This window comes from Trachemys scripta, chromosome 3 (genome assembly GCF_013100865.1).
Source record: "Trachemys scripta elegans isolate TJP31775 chromosome 3, CAS_Tse_1.0, whole genome shotgun sequence".
Classification (NCBI taxonomy): Eukaryota; Metazoa; Chordata; order Testudines; family Emydidae; genus Trachemys; species Trachemys scripta.
In genome coordinates, this window is record NC_048300.1 from 19,991,867 (window position 1) to 20,008,294 (window position 16,428).

Here is a 16,428-nt window from a genome sequence, read left to right on the forward strand (position 1 = left end):
AAAGCACCCAAGGGAGTTGTGTACCCAGTTCCCATGGGCTCTCACTGGAAGTTTGGTGCCTATCTCTCTTAGGCGAGTTTGAAAATCCTACCCTTAGAGTACATGAAAGAGGTTGAATTGACATCCCTGGGAGCCCTGAAATCTCCATTCCCAGAACAGGTACAGCACAGGCAACAGGAGAATAAGCTTCCCCACATTGGCCTGCCAAGACACCTCAACCTTGGAGGGACCAACTCCAGGAGTGAGGAAGTAGTTCAGCCTCCCCACTAAAACATTTTGAAATTTTAACAACAAAAAATGCCACACAATTTTATTTTCCATTTTTCTGCAAGTCTAGTCTACTCCCTGCCTGCCCATCAATCCTCTACTTCTCGTAGCCAGCCAAGAAGGGGGCCATTTAGGGGCCACGTGACCACTGGGAACTAGACTGAGATCACCAAACTCATTTCACATGAGCCACTGAACAGCCATCTGATACTAACTGCCCTTGGTCACCACCTGTGTAGGTTAGATTTGAAGAGAGGATCTAAGGCCTTAGCCTGGGAGGTCTCTGTAAGGAGTTGACCAACCTTAAGTCACATGGATGTCAAAGGGAATGGAGGGTCCTTAGCACCTCACGGCAGAAGGTCTACATTTTGCAGGAAAGGGAACTTAAATACTGCAATAGGCTATGCCAACACTTAAACTGCTACAACACTTCAGTGTAGACACTGCAACAATGGGAGGGGTTCTCCTATCACTGTAGTTAATCCACCGCCCCAAGCAGCGGTAGCTAGGCTGACAGAAGAATTCTTCCATAATCATAGTGCTGTCTACAGCGGGAGTTAGGCTGGCTTAACTACATTGCTCAGAAGTAGCTGGGTAGACCTAACATTTTAGTGTAGACCTTGCTATAGGTTCTTGTGAAATACCTAAGAAAGATACTGTAGGCCTTTACACAATCATTCACTCTAAAGTGGATTTGTTTGGTTTTGTCTTTGAATACTACATTTAAAGAAACACTGTCCCCTGGGATTTTTTTTTTAAATTGGAAATATCCAGTTTCTGCAGTGTCTTAAGGCAACATTTTTTAAAAAAACAACCTTCAAAAAAAGAGGAAGAGGAGAGTGGTTCTGTTCCACTGTTATCTTTACAAAGATCTTTTTAGCAAGGAAAAAAAATGACTAAGGACCTGATCCTACAATGAGATCCATGCACGTTGACGTCAATACGGTTTTCTGCAGGTGCAAGGGTCTGTCCATATGAGTCTGACAGGGGCCTAACTGACTATACAGGGTAACAGACTATACACAAAGTGATGTCAGGTAAAGGAAATAAAAAGACAAAACAGAGAAAAATATACTTTCACTGACTTCTTTTAACTATAATCATCAGAGGGGTTTCTGGTAACTATAACAGGTACAAAATTTTCAGCGAGAGAGGTGATTTTCTACATTTATTCCTTTCAACTGTATAGTCTACATGTCAGAATTTGTATGCAAGGAAACAATCACTCTGCATGATTGGAACAATGGCATAGTCATTTTCTTTAGAACTTCCTTTCAGATTACTCGTGTGGATTTTATCCTTTGTATTGTGCTGTAGAAAGTCCCCATTCTTTTGTGATCTCTCAGAGAACATTCTAAATGAAACTGGCAATATACACAAAATGCTAAACTCCAGCAGAATGGAATAGAAAGAGTAAAATAAGGAAAATACAGTAAGAATTAAGAATAGATCTTCCTTTTTTTCTTCCCAAAGGAAATAAGTGATTTTTATCCAGACATTTTTTCATTACTGCAACAATGGTTCACTTTGGCCATACCTCAATGTGCATTAGAAGTCAGGAAAATCTCATGTAAACATACCAGGGCCAATTGTGCTTTTTTTCCATTGTAAGTCTGGCGTTACTCCACTGATTTCACAAGAATAACTGCAGTTTGGCTCACTAAATATAGATTCCGAGCCACCTAACTACAGAAGAATTCTGCTGAGATCCTTAGCATTTAAATACATTAATACAAATAAACTAAGCCCTCACAATTGAAGGTCACTTCATTCAGTCTTCCAACAACATTTTATAATGTTTCTCATGTTACAAATTAAGTGTAGAAAAAAAATTAAAATGCTTAACAAATGTCTGGGCCCAACGTAGTTCAGGCCTACTAGATGTCTTTCTTCGTTCGCAGGTTGACAAAAGCAGGGAGTGCTGCAGATGGATGATTAGCTCCTTGGGTGCAGCAACTCATTGAGAGCTTGATTGCACTCCTTGGACATACTCCCACTGAACTCAATTAAAGCCTTACTGTTAACTTCCAGGGGAGTTGCAAGTGATCAGCAATTCTCAGGATGTGAGCCTAATATAACAAATGGCTTTGACAGGTCCAGTAGGATTAACAGTCAACTCACCTTGATCACAGGGAGTGGTGTTCTGATCTGGGATCTCTAAGAGTCAGGGGGGATTGTGAAGGTCAGATACACAGAAATTTCTCTTCTGCTCTCACAACTCCACTTGCCCCAGTGACCCCATCCCATCTCCTGATCTCCCCTGTGCCCACTCTCATCCCCTCCCTTACTTTTCTCCTTAAACTCTCACTCTTCTCTGGCTCCCTCCTCTCAAAAAACAAACATACTTTAGTCTCTCCCATCCTAAAAAAAACCCCAATACATCCCACTTGCCTCTCCAGCTACTGCCCCATCTCCCTTACACCTCTAAGCTCCCTGAACATGTTATTTACAATCACTGTCTGGAGTTCCTCTCCTCCAATTCTGTCCTGGACACTCTCCTATCTGGCTTCCACCCCTGTGTTCCACTGAAACTGCTCTTGCCAAAGTCCCTAATGACCTCCTCTTAGTCATATCACAGAACCAGAACACCATCTCATCTGCCTTGACTTGTCAGCTGCCTTCAACTCAATCGACCATGCTCTTGAAATCTTGTCCTCCCTTGGCTTTCATGACTTTGTCCTCTCCTAGGCCTCCTCTTACCTCTCTAACTGCTCCTTCAACTAGTCCTTCTGAATATCCTCATCCGCCCCACAGTGGTGGTTCCAAAGGCTCTGTTCTTTGCCACATTCTCTTCCCTGTCTACATCAGTAGTCCTCAGACTGAGGATTGCGAGCTGCAAATCGCTTTTTAATGTATCTCTCGCGGCTCTTTGCAGCACATGATATTAAAGCACAGTGTGATTTAACTATTAACCAATCTAAGTTATTAACCAAGCAGGATGCTTTTACTATGTTACTAACCAATTAAATTATTAACTTGCACTAAATTATTAACCAATCAGGATGCTTTTACTATGATCACATGTTTCCTTGCATGAGCTATTGAATATATAGTACTATAATAAATAAAACAACGAATTCACACAACTGTGGCTCTTTTGGGTAATGTTGATCACTAGTTTGTCTCCTGAACCACTGAGACCTGAGTATCACTGCTCTACACCTTATCTCTGGGTAATCTCATTTGCAAACACAAGTTCAACTACCACTCCATGCTGACTACTCACAGATCTATCTCTCTACCCTAGACCCATCTCCTTGTGTCCAAACTAAAATCTCTGCCTATCTGACGTCTCCTTGTGGATGTCTGCTCAAGCTCAACATGGCTAAAACAGAGCTCTTAATCGCCCCTTCCAAAACTCTCCCTGCTACCTCCTTTCTTGATTACTGTGGACAATACCATCATCCTGCCTGTCACGCGGGCCTGTAACCTGGGTGTCATCTTTGTCACAGACCTCTCTCTAGCACCTCACATTCAGGCTATGTCTTAGTCTTGCAGATTCTTTCTGGATAACATCTCTAAAATATGATTTTTCCTGTCCATCCACACAGCTAAAACTTTCACCCAGCCTCTCATCATGTTGCATCTTAATTACTGCAACATCCTTTTCTCTGATAATCTTGCCCCACTCATGTCCATTCAGAATGCTGCTGCAAGGATCCCTTTCCTAGTGCATTGCTTTACCATGTCATCCCTTTGCATCCTTTCATTGGCTCCCTCTTCTCTATAGAATCAAACGTAAGCTAGCTGTCTTCATTTTCAAGGCCCTTCACAGCCAATCCCCACCCTACCCTGTCATCTCCCATTCAGTACTGAAATGTTGACTCCTGCCTCTAACTAGCCCATGATTGACCTTTCATCACTCCCTTGTTAAATTTTCAGATTCCTTTGTGCTTTCTCCCATGCTGCTCCTCACGCTTGGGAGGAGCTCCCCATAAACATCCACAGAACTAACACATTATACTCTTGCAAAATCTTCCTTAAAACTCTCTTTGCTATGATACCTACAAAAAACTTTACAGGGGTTAGGCTGCTGGTGTGCTGAGACTGTTGCCTCTCATGCTGACCAGTACTGTCTCATTGTTTACTTGCCCTCCCCCATCTGTCTGTATCCATCTGTTGTATCTTGTCTTATATTTAGATTGCGAGCTTTTGGGGCAACGACCATCTTTTCCTTCTGTGTTTGTACAGCTCCTAGCACATTGGGGTCCTGGTCCATGACTAGGACTCCTAGGCACTGTGCTGCTGCTGATAATAATAATAATAATTAATAAAGGTGTTAATATGTATCAATAACTTAACTGCCTCTTCAGATGTTTACACTGGGAGTTTATACTTCACTTTGGGTACAATCTGTAAGTATTTTGGATGGTGCACAGTAGCAAGGCACTAATTTGTGTATATCATGTCAGAGTTTTAGAGCAAATACAACCTCAGTTACTGAAAACAACCCAGTGATCGTGTTAACTATATAGTGAATAAGAAAGACTGTACCCTGACTACATTCTTCTGCCATAACAGGAACCCTCAAAGCTGGTCTTAGCTGAAAAAATAGTAAATAGCCATCTTCCTGAAAGCTACTGTGCAATATCGCAGGCTAGCTCCCTGTTTGGGCCTGATCCCAAATCACAGAAGTCAGTGGAAGAACAAACAGATTTCAGTGACGCAAGATTGGCCCCTTACTAGGATTGCCAACTTTCTCATCGCACAAAACCGAACACCCTGGCCCCGCCCCTTCCCTGAAGCCCCACCCCCTGCTCACTACATTCTCCCTCCCTAGGTGGCTCGCTCTTCCCCACCCTCACTCACTTTCACTGGGCTGGGGCAGGGGGTGTGGGAGGGACGGAGGGAGGGCTCTAAATGGGGGTGTGGGCTCTGGGGTGGGGCCAGAAATGAGGGGTTGAGGGTGTGTGAGGGGGCTCCGGGCTGGGGCAGGGAGTTGGGGTTTGGGAGGGGGTGAGGGTTCCAGCTGGGGGTGTGGACTCTGGGGTGGGGCTTGGAGGTTTAGGGTGCAGGAGGGTGGGGGTGGGGCCAAAGGATTCAGAATGTAGGAGAGGGCTGTGGGTTGAGGCAGGGGGTTGAGGTGTGGGAGGGGTGAGAGCTCTGGGCTGGGGGTGCGGGCTCTGGGATGGAGCTGGGGATCAGGCGTTCGTGGTGCAGGAGGAGGCTCCGGGTTTGGGGAGAGGGTTCGGGGTTGGGACACGGGCTTACCTCGGGCAGCTCCTGGTCAGCGGCGCAGCGGGGCTAAGGCAGGGTCCCTGCCTGTTCTGGTACCACGCTGCGCCTGGAAGCAGCCAGCACACAGAGCTGGGGGGAGGGATAGCTCAGTGGTTGAGCATTGGCCTGCTAAACCCAGGGTTGTGAGTTCAATCCTTGAGGGGGCCACTTGGGGATCTGGGGCAAAATCAGTACTTGGTCCTGCTAGTGAAGGCAGGGGGCTGGACTCAATGACCTTTCAAGGTCCCTTCCACTTCTAGGAGATGGGGTATCTCCATTTAAAAAAAAAAAAAAAAGAGCCCTGTGGCCACCCTGCCTAGGAGCCAGACCTGCTGGCTACTTCCAGGGCACAGCATGGTGCCAGGACAGGTAGGGACTAGTCTGCCTTAGACCTGCAGCACTGTTGACCAGACTTTTAACGGCCCAATCAGCGGTGCTGATGGAGCTGCCAGAGTCCCTTTTCGACCCGGTTTTCTGGTCAAAAACCGGACACCTGGCAACCCTACCCCTTGCTTATGTATTCCACTAAAAAAGAAGCAACAAGCCGCTTTTTGTTTACCAATCCAATATTGCCACACTCTATTATCAAAGACACTGACAAGTAAACTCCAGTGTGTTAACATGCAGTGCAGCCTTTACAAATTCAGTGCAAACACACTTCCTTTCATAAGCACCTTCTCATTTTCTAAAACTGATACTTTTTGCCTTTCCCGCTCCTTTGTTTTTTCAAGTTGGGACTTTAACTCTTCCATTTCAAGAACCAACTTGCTTTGCTTCATTTTGGTCATCTGGGCTTGTTTTTCCTCATTATTCTGAATTCTTTGCAGCTGGGCTTTTAACTCCTTCATTTCAACTAACAAACTATCCTGGGGAAAAAGAAAAAAACATAGAGCACACTTACTATTATTCTGTATTCATTCTAAATAAATGTTTAACAAACCCTGTAATAAATATGCATTTATACATCCTGGGACAAGATCATGCCTCTAGATCTGCCCCAACCATAAAGAAGTGTCACAGCTCTAGTTACAGACTCAAGAGTTCTATGCATGGGGCAGGCTTGGGGTGATATTAACCATTCTGTGGATTCAGGGGTCAAATTGGGCTGGGTCACATTGTTTCAGATGACTTTGCCTTTTTTTTTTTTAAAGGCTGCCACCTTGTTCTCCAGAAACTGAGCAGTTATTTTAAAAAATAAGCAGGAAATCCTAGTCTCATTGAAGCCAATGAGAGTTTTGCCACTGATTTCAATGGGGCCAGGATTACACCTCAAGTCTCTAACACCTATGGTTGCAGAGTAAACCTGGAAACCTTGAAAATGTGACATCAGCATCAGTACTACCTACCTGCATCTGCACAGAGCAGACTAGGCCTCCAGCCATGGGGTTTCAGACTCCAGCCCCAGGCCGCGTGGCAGTGGGCTCCAATCCCTGGCTCCAGCGGCTGCCGGCCCGCCCTGGGTGCAGATCTCCGGTGCTGGCTGTGGGCTCTGGTGGGTAGTGGCTCTGGATGCCAACCCTTAGCCCTGGCCATGCAACAGCAGGCACAGCCCCCAAGCGCCAGACCCAAACCCTGGCATCAGCCAACCCCCCGCTGCGTGCGCCGACCTCCAGCCCTGGCCGCTGACCCCGGGCACTGCTCCTGGATATCGACACTGGGTTCCGGCAGGTGCTGGCCATAGGCACCGATCCCCAGCCCCAGATGCAGATTCCCAGCCCTGGTCACACAGCAACAGGCACCAACCCCAGGCTCTGGCAGGTGCTGGCCCTGGACGCCGACCTCCAGTCTCGGTTGCGCAGCAGCAGGCTCTGGCGGGTGCTGGCCCAGGACATTGACTCCTAGCCCCAGCTGTGCAGCAGTGGGCATATACCTCAAGTGCCAACTCTGGGTGCCAACCCCTGGCCCCAGTCGCACAGCAGCAGGTGCTGGCTCTGGGTTCCAACCCCTGGCTGCATGGTAGTGGGTGGTGATCCCCGGCCCCAGCCATGCAAATGTGGATGCTGACCCTGGGATCCAGTGGGTGCTGGCCCAGGGCGCCAACTCCCAGCCCCAGGTGCCGACCCACATCTCCGGCCTTTGCTGTCTCACCCTCCACCTCTCCATCCATCCTCCCTGGACCCCGCTGCCTTTCCCTCGACTCCTCCATCCAGGTCGTAACTTGCCAGATTTGCTGTGAAAAGTGATATTAACAAACATACAAAACATAATCACAGCATTATTTTTATTATTGAGTCCGCAAAAAAAACCCTACATAAATAAATTACAATGATCTGGATGTGTATATATGCATATTTATTTGTTTTTCCCAATGCTAATAAAGTATTTTAGGAAAAAGTGTCAGTGCGGCCACCAGCAAGAATTGGTGGCCACACTCCGAGGCCACCAAAAAATTTGTTGTGAGAACCCCTGTCTTAGATTCAGGACTGAGAAAAATCACATTTCACTTCTTTCATTCTTCAAGGAGACAGCTAGCAAAACAAAGGAACTTGAGACTTTATATTCCTGACTTTTCCAAGAAGAAGAAAAAAAGGTGTACTAATTTTTCAGGCCATTGGTGCTACACCATAAATAAACCAAAAATAAATCAATAAAAACATGAGTGTAAAACACCATTTCCCCACCCTCCCTTACAGGTAATTTTTAAGAGTGTTATTGTGTGTTATCTGATTTTGAGACAATTATCTCATGACTCTGGTCATCCCTCAAGAAATCTTTATACCCTCAAGATTAATGTTATATAGAGGCACTTTTCACAGCAACACATCAGCAATCACTAGAAACAGACTACTCATTGCACATTAAAACTGGACAGTATCTTGTAGACCAGTGATTTTCAAACTGCGGGGTCACGACCCAGTACTGGGTCACGGCAGCTCTGGTCAGCACCACCGACCGAGCCGTTAAAAGTCCTATCGGCAGTGCTGACCGGCTAAGGCAGGTTAGTCCCTACCTGTTCTGACACCGCACTGCGTCCCAGAAGCGGCCAGCAGCAGGTCCTGCTCCTGGTGGGGGGGCACGGGGCCCCGCTGTGCCACTGACCGGGAGCTGCCTGAGGTAAGCTCCCAACCCCATGCCCCAATCCCCTGCCCCATCCCTGATCCCCCCTTAACCTGGAACCCCTTCCTGCACCCCAAACTCCTCATCCCAGCCCCACCCCAGACCCCCTCCCATACCCCAACCACCATCCCCAGCCCAGAGCCCCCTCCCACACCCTGAACCCCTCATTCCCAGCCCCACCCCACAGCCCTCAACCCAGCTCTGTTGGGTCGCAGGCATCAACAATTTTCTTCAACTGGGTCACCAGAAAAAAGTTTGAAAATCACTGTTGTAGACAACAGATAAGACCTCTTGAACAAATCCTCTGTCCTCAGACAGCTAATGGAATCCTATACCTGAGTCCCTTGTTCAGCTTTGTTGATATCTTTGACCTGCTGAGTCCAGTACACAGCATATTCTGAAGAAGGACGCTGCTGATGGATATAACATATGGCAGAGTATGTCCTTCCAGGTAAGGCTGAAGACTTTTATTCCTTTTCAGTTGTACAGTATGTTACGTCTACTTTCCTCACAGTGTATACTGTACCTGGGAGAAGGTCTCCCCACCCGACCTCCATTACCCCAGGCTATCCAGATCCCTTGAGTGAAGGCCACCAGCTACTCTTTCCTAGTTCCCTTGATGTGCTTCCCCTGAGGGAGGGCATTTCTCCTCAGACTTTGCCAATACTGCACTACAATATCCTGGAATTGGGGAGGGGAGGAGTTAACAGGTGCATCTTTCTTCCCATCTCCCAAATCATCTGCTGAAGCCTCTATGGTAGTGGTGGGCAACCTGCAGCCCGCGGGCCTTACGCAGCCCGTCAGAGTAGTCCGCTGATGGGCCACCAGACAGTTTGTTTACATTTGCACGGCCAGCCTCAGCTCCCAGTGGCCGGGATTTGCCGTTTCCGGCCAATGGGAGCTGCAGGAAGTGGCGGCCAGCATGTCCCTGCGGCCTGCACTGCTTCTCGCAGCTCCCATTGGCCAGGAACGGTGAGCCATAGCCACTGGGAGCTGCAGGCGGCTCTGCAAATGTAAACAGTCTGGCAGCCTGCCAGCGGACTACCCTGACGGGCTGCATGTGGCCCGCGGGCCACAGGTTGCCCACCACTGCTCTATGGGCAGCCACTGCAACTCCATACCCTGCAATCAGGTAAGAGGCTACCTGAGCAGGCAAATCTGCTTCCATCTTCCACCTCCTTTTCATTGCAAACATAAAAATTTATGTATGTTCCAAAAGACCAAGACTGGCCACACACTCACCCAGACCATCCTTTTCATGAGATGTGAGGGCCAGTTAAAACTCGAGTGCAGCTGCACTTTAATTCCTTCTTTCTATTGTAAGCATTTAGTCATGTCGTCTCTGCTGTTCCAGAGCTCTAGACTGTAATGGCTGTACACTGATGGCACTGTGGATGGGCAGGGTTTTCTTCATCCTCAGGTTTGCATATTTAATGATGTCTCAGGACTTGGCTTAATCATATGTAAAGTCAGATGTACTGGTCATATAAAGCCATCTTATCAGGAACCAGGAGTTGTATTTTTCATTACTGGGGGAAAGCCTCAATTCAGTCAGTAGGCAAACGGATGAATGCCCTTGATGCCTATTTACCATTGGAAAAAGCTATTTACAGAGTAAGAGGTTCTCCTAAAATGGTGAGCAAAAATGGGAATCCTATCTGAGGTTTAAAACACTCAGTAACGTGCATTGTTTGTATTGCCTGGGGGTGTTGGATTGTTTCTGAATGTTTACTTGAATATTTTTAAAGGCCTTATCCTTGTCTTTTGTTAGGAACAGTTTTGAGTAGGAATCAAATAAGACAAAAATAGTAAAGGTGCTCTTCCAAACTCTACCCACAAACTGAACTCTATCCTCTCACGGTACAAAAATGAGATGCCATTCACAATAGATTGTGCAGATCTACATACTATGATTGTCCACCAGCTTGATCAGCTGTGAAATAATCAGTGCTTAATTTGTGCCTGGGCTTGCCAGGGCTGAGCCCCAGAACCTGTAGATTGGCAGTTCATAGCCCTGGCACCTCTGGGCTTGCTGCATGAGTTATGAATGTAAAAAAACGGCTCTAGCCCCAGCCCCGCTTTCATTATAAATTAAGCACTGGAAATAATTAATGTTGATACTGTATGTATAATTAGGCTTCAGAATCAACACCTCACAGCGATGAATGGCAGTTATTCACATTTCTCAGAACTATCATTTCAGGCTGCCTGGAGGCTCTGTGTCAACAGGTTCTCTGAAACCATGAGGGCTAGATTTTCTGGTTTGCTAAGGCCACTCTGTGCTGCATAAACAGTATAACATGCACTTAAAGCAGCTGGAGATACTCAATCGAGCATTCCCCCTGTGTATGAGGGAATTACTACTGGCAGAGGCAGTTCATCTACCATCTGTTCCCCAGCTCCTGGTATGAGAGTTTAAGGTGTGCAGCAAGTCTAGAACCCAGGCCTGTAAAGTTACCAGGTAGCAGACAGCACTATGGTGCCATCCGTAACCTGTTGTTGCTTTATTAGCAATGACCCTCTGTGGACACAGACCGTGGAAAGTCCCACCTCAAGAGGTCTGACAGCCAGCAGCCTCATGGCTTCTGATTGGCTCCCTACCCTACATAAACCCAAAGGGACATCCAGGTAATAGTGTGGATCTCATGTAGCTGCTACAACCATTCCTGCTCTTGAATTCCTGGTTTTGACCAGGGCTTGATCTGGACTTTGCCTCCTGATCTGGAACCTGAATCCTGACTCGGACTCTGACCCTTGGTATTGACTCTAGTCTGGAACCTGACTATGAGAACTCCTCCATTACTCCCAGCCTCAGGTCTGACCCTGCCCTGACCCTTGGTTCGGAATGCCCTTGTCAGGATCCTGACAAAGAGGGTGAGAAGGAGGCATGGCAACATGGAGCTTTGCTTTGCTTGATTCTCCACGGGCATACATTAGAGCTGCTCCCCTGCAGCTCAACATCAGGAAGCCCTCTGCTTGGACACTGTGGAGAATTAACCCCTTAATTTTCAAATGAAAGGTGACATCTAATGCTCCAGAATCTAAGCTATCACAAAAAAGTACTTGGGCTTGCTGAGTTGCTGTGAGTTGGCCCAATTTACCCCTGGCTTTGTGTCAGTTCTAAAAACTGCAGAACAGGACATACTGGTCTCCTTTAAATAAAGATTATTTTTTGTTTTTTTCCCCCTTCTCTGATACATCAGGAACCAACATTTATATTTCTGTCACTAATGGTGGCTTATATGAAGTTAGCCAGTGGGTAGGTTCCACATCACACCTTGTGGACAGTATAAGCAAAGTACACAAGGTCTGAATAGGCATGGAGTTTAAACTACCTGTCAGCCCCAGTGCTGGTCCCTCTAGAGCAGGGGTCTCAAACATGCGGGCCGCGGGCCGCATGCGGCCCACAGGGCTCTTATGTGTGGCCCGCCAAACTCCCTGCTCCCCCCTCCCCGCACTCCCCCGCCCCTCTGCCTACCCGTGGGATTGCCTCCTGACGCTGCGAGCCCCGTGCTGCTCTCTGAAGCAGCCGGCAGCACGCCCCTTCGAGCCGGGCGGGAGGGGGAAGGAGGCACAGGGCTCCGGCATGGCCTCCTTCCAGGCACTGCCCCCCGCAGCTCCCATTGGCCGGGAACAGGGAACTGCGGCCAATGGGAGCTTCGTGGGAGGTACCTGGAGGAGCGGCAAGAGCAGCACAAGCAGGGAACCCTGAGCCCCTCCCTCTCCCCCAGGGGCTGCAGGGACACGGTTCCAGCTGCTTCCTGGAACGGAGCAGCTTGGAGCCGGGGGCCAAGGCAGTCAGAGAGCCTGCCCTGGCCCCAGTGAGCGCCGCTGCCACCCCGGAGCCGCTCTAGGTAAGCGGCACCAGGCTGGAGCTCATACCCTGAACCCCTCCTGCACCCCCAACTCCCTGTCCTGAGCCCCCTGCCACATCCCACACCCCATCTCCCTGCCCTGAACACCCTGCACACCTCCTGCACCTCAACTCCCTGCCCTCAGCCCCCGCTGCACCCTGCACCCTATCTGCACCCCCTGGGGGCAGTGTTGGGGTGGGGACTTCAGGGAAGGGATTGGAATGGGGCAGGGAAAGGGTGGGAAGAGGTGGGGCAGGGGCGGGGCCTAATTGGAAGGGGTGGAGTGGGGGCGGGGCCAGAGGCAGTGGCGGGGGGTGTCAGTGATGCGGCCCTCAGGCCAATGCACTAGTCCTCATGCGGCCCTCGGGGTCATCTGTGTTTGAGATCCCTGCTCTAGAGCAGGGCTGGAACAGACTGGCAGAGCAGCATAGGATAGACTCTCCTGTCACTGTCTGTGCTATATCTGTTTCATGTGTAACCCACTAGTCAGTGGGTTACATGTGGACTTCACTCTCCAGAGACCCCTCTCAGGTATCTTTCAGGAGCAGTAAGTTCACTTTCAAATTTTGAAAGTGTATCAAGAAATAGAAACAATCACAGACAACAAGCATAATAAAGCCAGTATATTGTTCACTGTATCCAGCAGATGGCAATCTGCTTATAGCACCAGATAGAAAACAGCGAGCAGAATCTCCTAACTGCTAATATGTGCCCAAGGATGAGTGTGTTGAGAGGAAAGAAGTTGACGGTCATAACATATTTTAATTTTGTGTATTTAAAAAAAAAAATTTAAATGAGTGAATTTGAAAAAGGCACTAGATGGCAAGCAGGCCTTATATAATAAGGTAATGAATAAACCATATAACTATTAAAACACTTATTTTTAAAATACTTTCAATTTACACACACATTCCATGAAAGAGAGTACCTATTGTTTGCTCCCTAACAGATTTTAAAAATACAACTAAACAGAGTTCTCCAGGAATTCTTTCACCAATAAGTAACTTAAATCATTAATATTGAACAATTCAAAGAAAATAAGATAAGAAAATGAGAACAGGAGCAAGTGCTGGACCAACCCTATTCACGGAAAACTTCATCCTAGATGGGGAATTTTATCTTCCCAGATCTTGAATGTTTGATGCAGATATTCAGGGATGCAAAACAAAGATTCCTGAATGGGGGAGTAAAAACTGTTTCCTGCATGATTAATAGTGGTTTCTAATGAAAGTGTTGGATCTTTTAAGAACTATTCCCCAACTATTAGAAAGAAGATAGTCTGAAAGCAGAAGGATGTGAAAGGACTCTGTTACTTACAGTAGAACCTCAGAGTTATGAACACCTCGAGAATGGAGGTTGTTTGGAACTCTGAAATGTTCATAACTCTGAACAAAACATTATGGTTATTCTTTCAATAGTTTACAATTGAGCATTGACTTAATATAGCTTTGAAACTTTACTACGCAGAAGAAAAATGCTGCTTTTAACCATCTTAATTTAAATGAAACAAGCACAGAAACACTTTCCTTACTTTATCAAATTTATTTTTAAATTTCCCCTTTATTCTTTTAGTAGTTTACATTTAAAACAGTACTGTACTGCATTTGCTTTTTTTGTCTCTGCTGCTGCCTGATTGTGTACTTCAGGTTCCAAATGAGGTTTGTGGTTGACCCGTCAGTTCATAACTCTGGTGTTCGTAACTCTGAGGTTCTACTATAGTTACAATAACACTATTTTACTCTGCAGTTATTTACTTATTTTTGCAAAAAGAACCAGTTACATAATGCTTAGAGAAGATTGGTTCTACAATTGTTAAATTTAGTTGATTTTTTTTTTTTTGGTGTGCCAATTTGGGCCCCAATCCTGCAAAGATTTACACCTTCATGCACTGTGAGTAGTTCCATTGCTTTAACAGTACAATGTATAGTGTAAGATTATGCACATGTGCAAGTCTTTGCAGGATCAGGATGTTGGGGTTATTTGCACAGGATTTGACTGATAGGTCTCCAGCAGCAAGGGTGTACAAAGCTCCTTTGATTTCCCCTCTCCCACGTCATGCCAAGCACAGCTGAGCTGTGCTTAGTGCTTTATATTCCTACCAAAATCAATTAAGGTTGGATCCTGTATTTACACTTTGTGTGCTTGTGAAAAGCTAAATAAGCATAATGTTGCAGGGAATATTTAAATTTGTAAATAACATTTATAAATTAAACGTAAATAAAATTAGAACTGTCAGTACCCATCATTTTCAATCCAAAGGAAAAGCAACATTATCTAACAGGACATTTTCCATGTTATATTTCTGATACTTCAGGTCAAGTCCTTCATTTGTACAAGTCTACCTGTGTTTCCCTTCAGATTTAAATGGATCTCTTATCTCTTCTGCACTAAAACTAATAGTAAATCAGACTATTTCCAGACTGCAGTTGCAATCATGGATGAAAAATTGTCACACTGCATGTTGACAAACCGGCAAGACAAGTTAATTCATGAAATTTCAGGTGTATGGCAGCAGGTAGATAACACTTTGCAACTTTTTTCTAATTCAGTAGATTCAACCATATTTCAGGCTTTCTTCAATGCAGGTAAGGAGGGAAGGAGAAAACACATATGGAAAGAAAAGTCTGATTTATAAGAATGTTTATCCTTCCTAGACTACAACAAGTCTTGTTCTTGGAGAGAGCCCAGTACAGGTAATATCCTTGATGAAACTGGATTCTGCAGGCTTCACTAAGTTCTTTCTCTACTGATTCGGTTTCTAGTTGATATTTAAAACTTGACCCTTTGGGACGTCTGTGTTTTTCTCTCTCAAGCAGTTCTGCTATTCAGTGTGATCTTTTTAAAAAGTGCTTTATAAAGATACTCCCAATTCTTGAGACCTCAGAAGTACTTTGCAGGAAAAACAACAAAAACAAAAAGTGAAACTGACTTTTACCATTTGTTGCTGCTTCCCTTTGCTCTCCTCTTCCAGTTTGTTCAGGTCTGATCTGCTTCTCATATATGCTAGTTCATTTTTACACATTCCTACCAAACCATCAAAAAGGGAAACTTCCCCTCTCAGGTGCTGCTGTTCTTCCTGATTTAATAAAAGGAAAAATTAAGTTGGTGCAAGAGTCAATGCACATTTTATAGAGGCCATGCACATTATATTTCTAGTTTTCATATGACAAAAAAGAGGATCTTGTTAATACTTATAATTCCAAGTTGCTATTGTTTTCATGGATTCTGGCTGTTGCACATCAGCATAACTTGTGCAATGGTTGGTCACACCCAGGACAAACAAGTCAATTCAGAGATAAAATATAAACCTACATAAGGCAGAGAGTTGCTAACCAGCCATTTATTTAGGAGGAGACAGATCCTGATCTTACAGTTACACGCTTGACTTTACACATGGGAGTAGTTGCACTGACTTCAACAGGACAACTTGTGTAACGTAGGGTTACCATTCGTCCGGATTTACCCGGACATGTCCTCCTTTTCGTGCTAAAAATAGCGTCCGGGGGGAATTTGTAAAGCACTCACAATGTCCGGGATTTCCCCCCTCCCCCGGCAGAGCAGAGCGAGGGGCTGGGAGGGCTGCAGAAAAGTCCCGGGCTGGACTCAGGAGCAGCTGTAGAGGAGCCGGATCCGCCCTGCATTCTGAGCCAGCAGCTCTCCCCTGCAACCCGGTCCGGCAGCACTGTGCAGGGCCAGGGACCGGGTTTTGTTGTGCTGGGGAGCGCAGCCACGTGTCCGGCTGGGCTCGCACAGAGCCCAACACCCTGTTCTGAGCAGCAGGGTAAGGGGGCAGGAGAAGGGACAGGGAGGTTCTGAAGGGGGCAGTCAAGAAACGGGGGGGGCTTTTTGGGGGGAGTGGAGAAAATTTTGGGCAGTCAGGATACAGTCCTGGGGGGCAGTTGGGGGGGGGGTCTTAGGAGGGGGCAGTTAGGGGACAAGGAACAGGGAGTCTTAGGTAGGGGGTGGGGTTCTGGAGGGCAGTTAGGAGCAGGGGTCCCAGGAGGGGGCAGTCAGGGGACAAGGAGCGGGGGGG

The 16,428-nt window shown here is 46.6% G+C and overlaps 1 protein-coding gene across 4 annotated transcripts in view; it reads right to left on the reverse strand.

Moving 5' to 3' along the window:
• Positions 1-16,428, reverse strand: part of LOC117874295 (polyamine-modulated factor 1-binding protein 1-like) — a 74,596-nt gene that overhangs the window by 19,756 nt on the left and 38,412 nt on the right. For 2 of the 4 annotated variants that reach the window (XM_034764262.1, XM_034764259.1), the window contains exons 5-6: positions 15,325-15,471; positions 6,159-6,350 (exon numbers count right to left, since the gene is read on the reverse strand). In XM_034764262.1, coding sequence (XP_034620153.1) covers positions 6,159-6,350; positions 15,325-15,471 — 339 coding nt within the window. The remainder of the gene's footprint in view (positions 1-6,158; positions 6,351-15,324; positions 15,472-16,428) is intronic. The other 2 variants (XM_034764260.1, XM_034764263.1) reach the window with 2 other exon arrangements.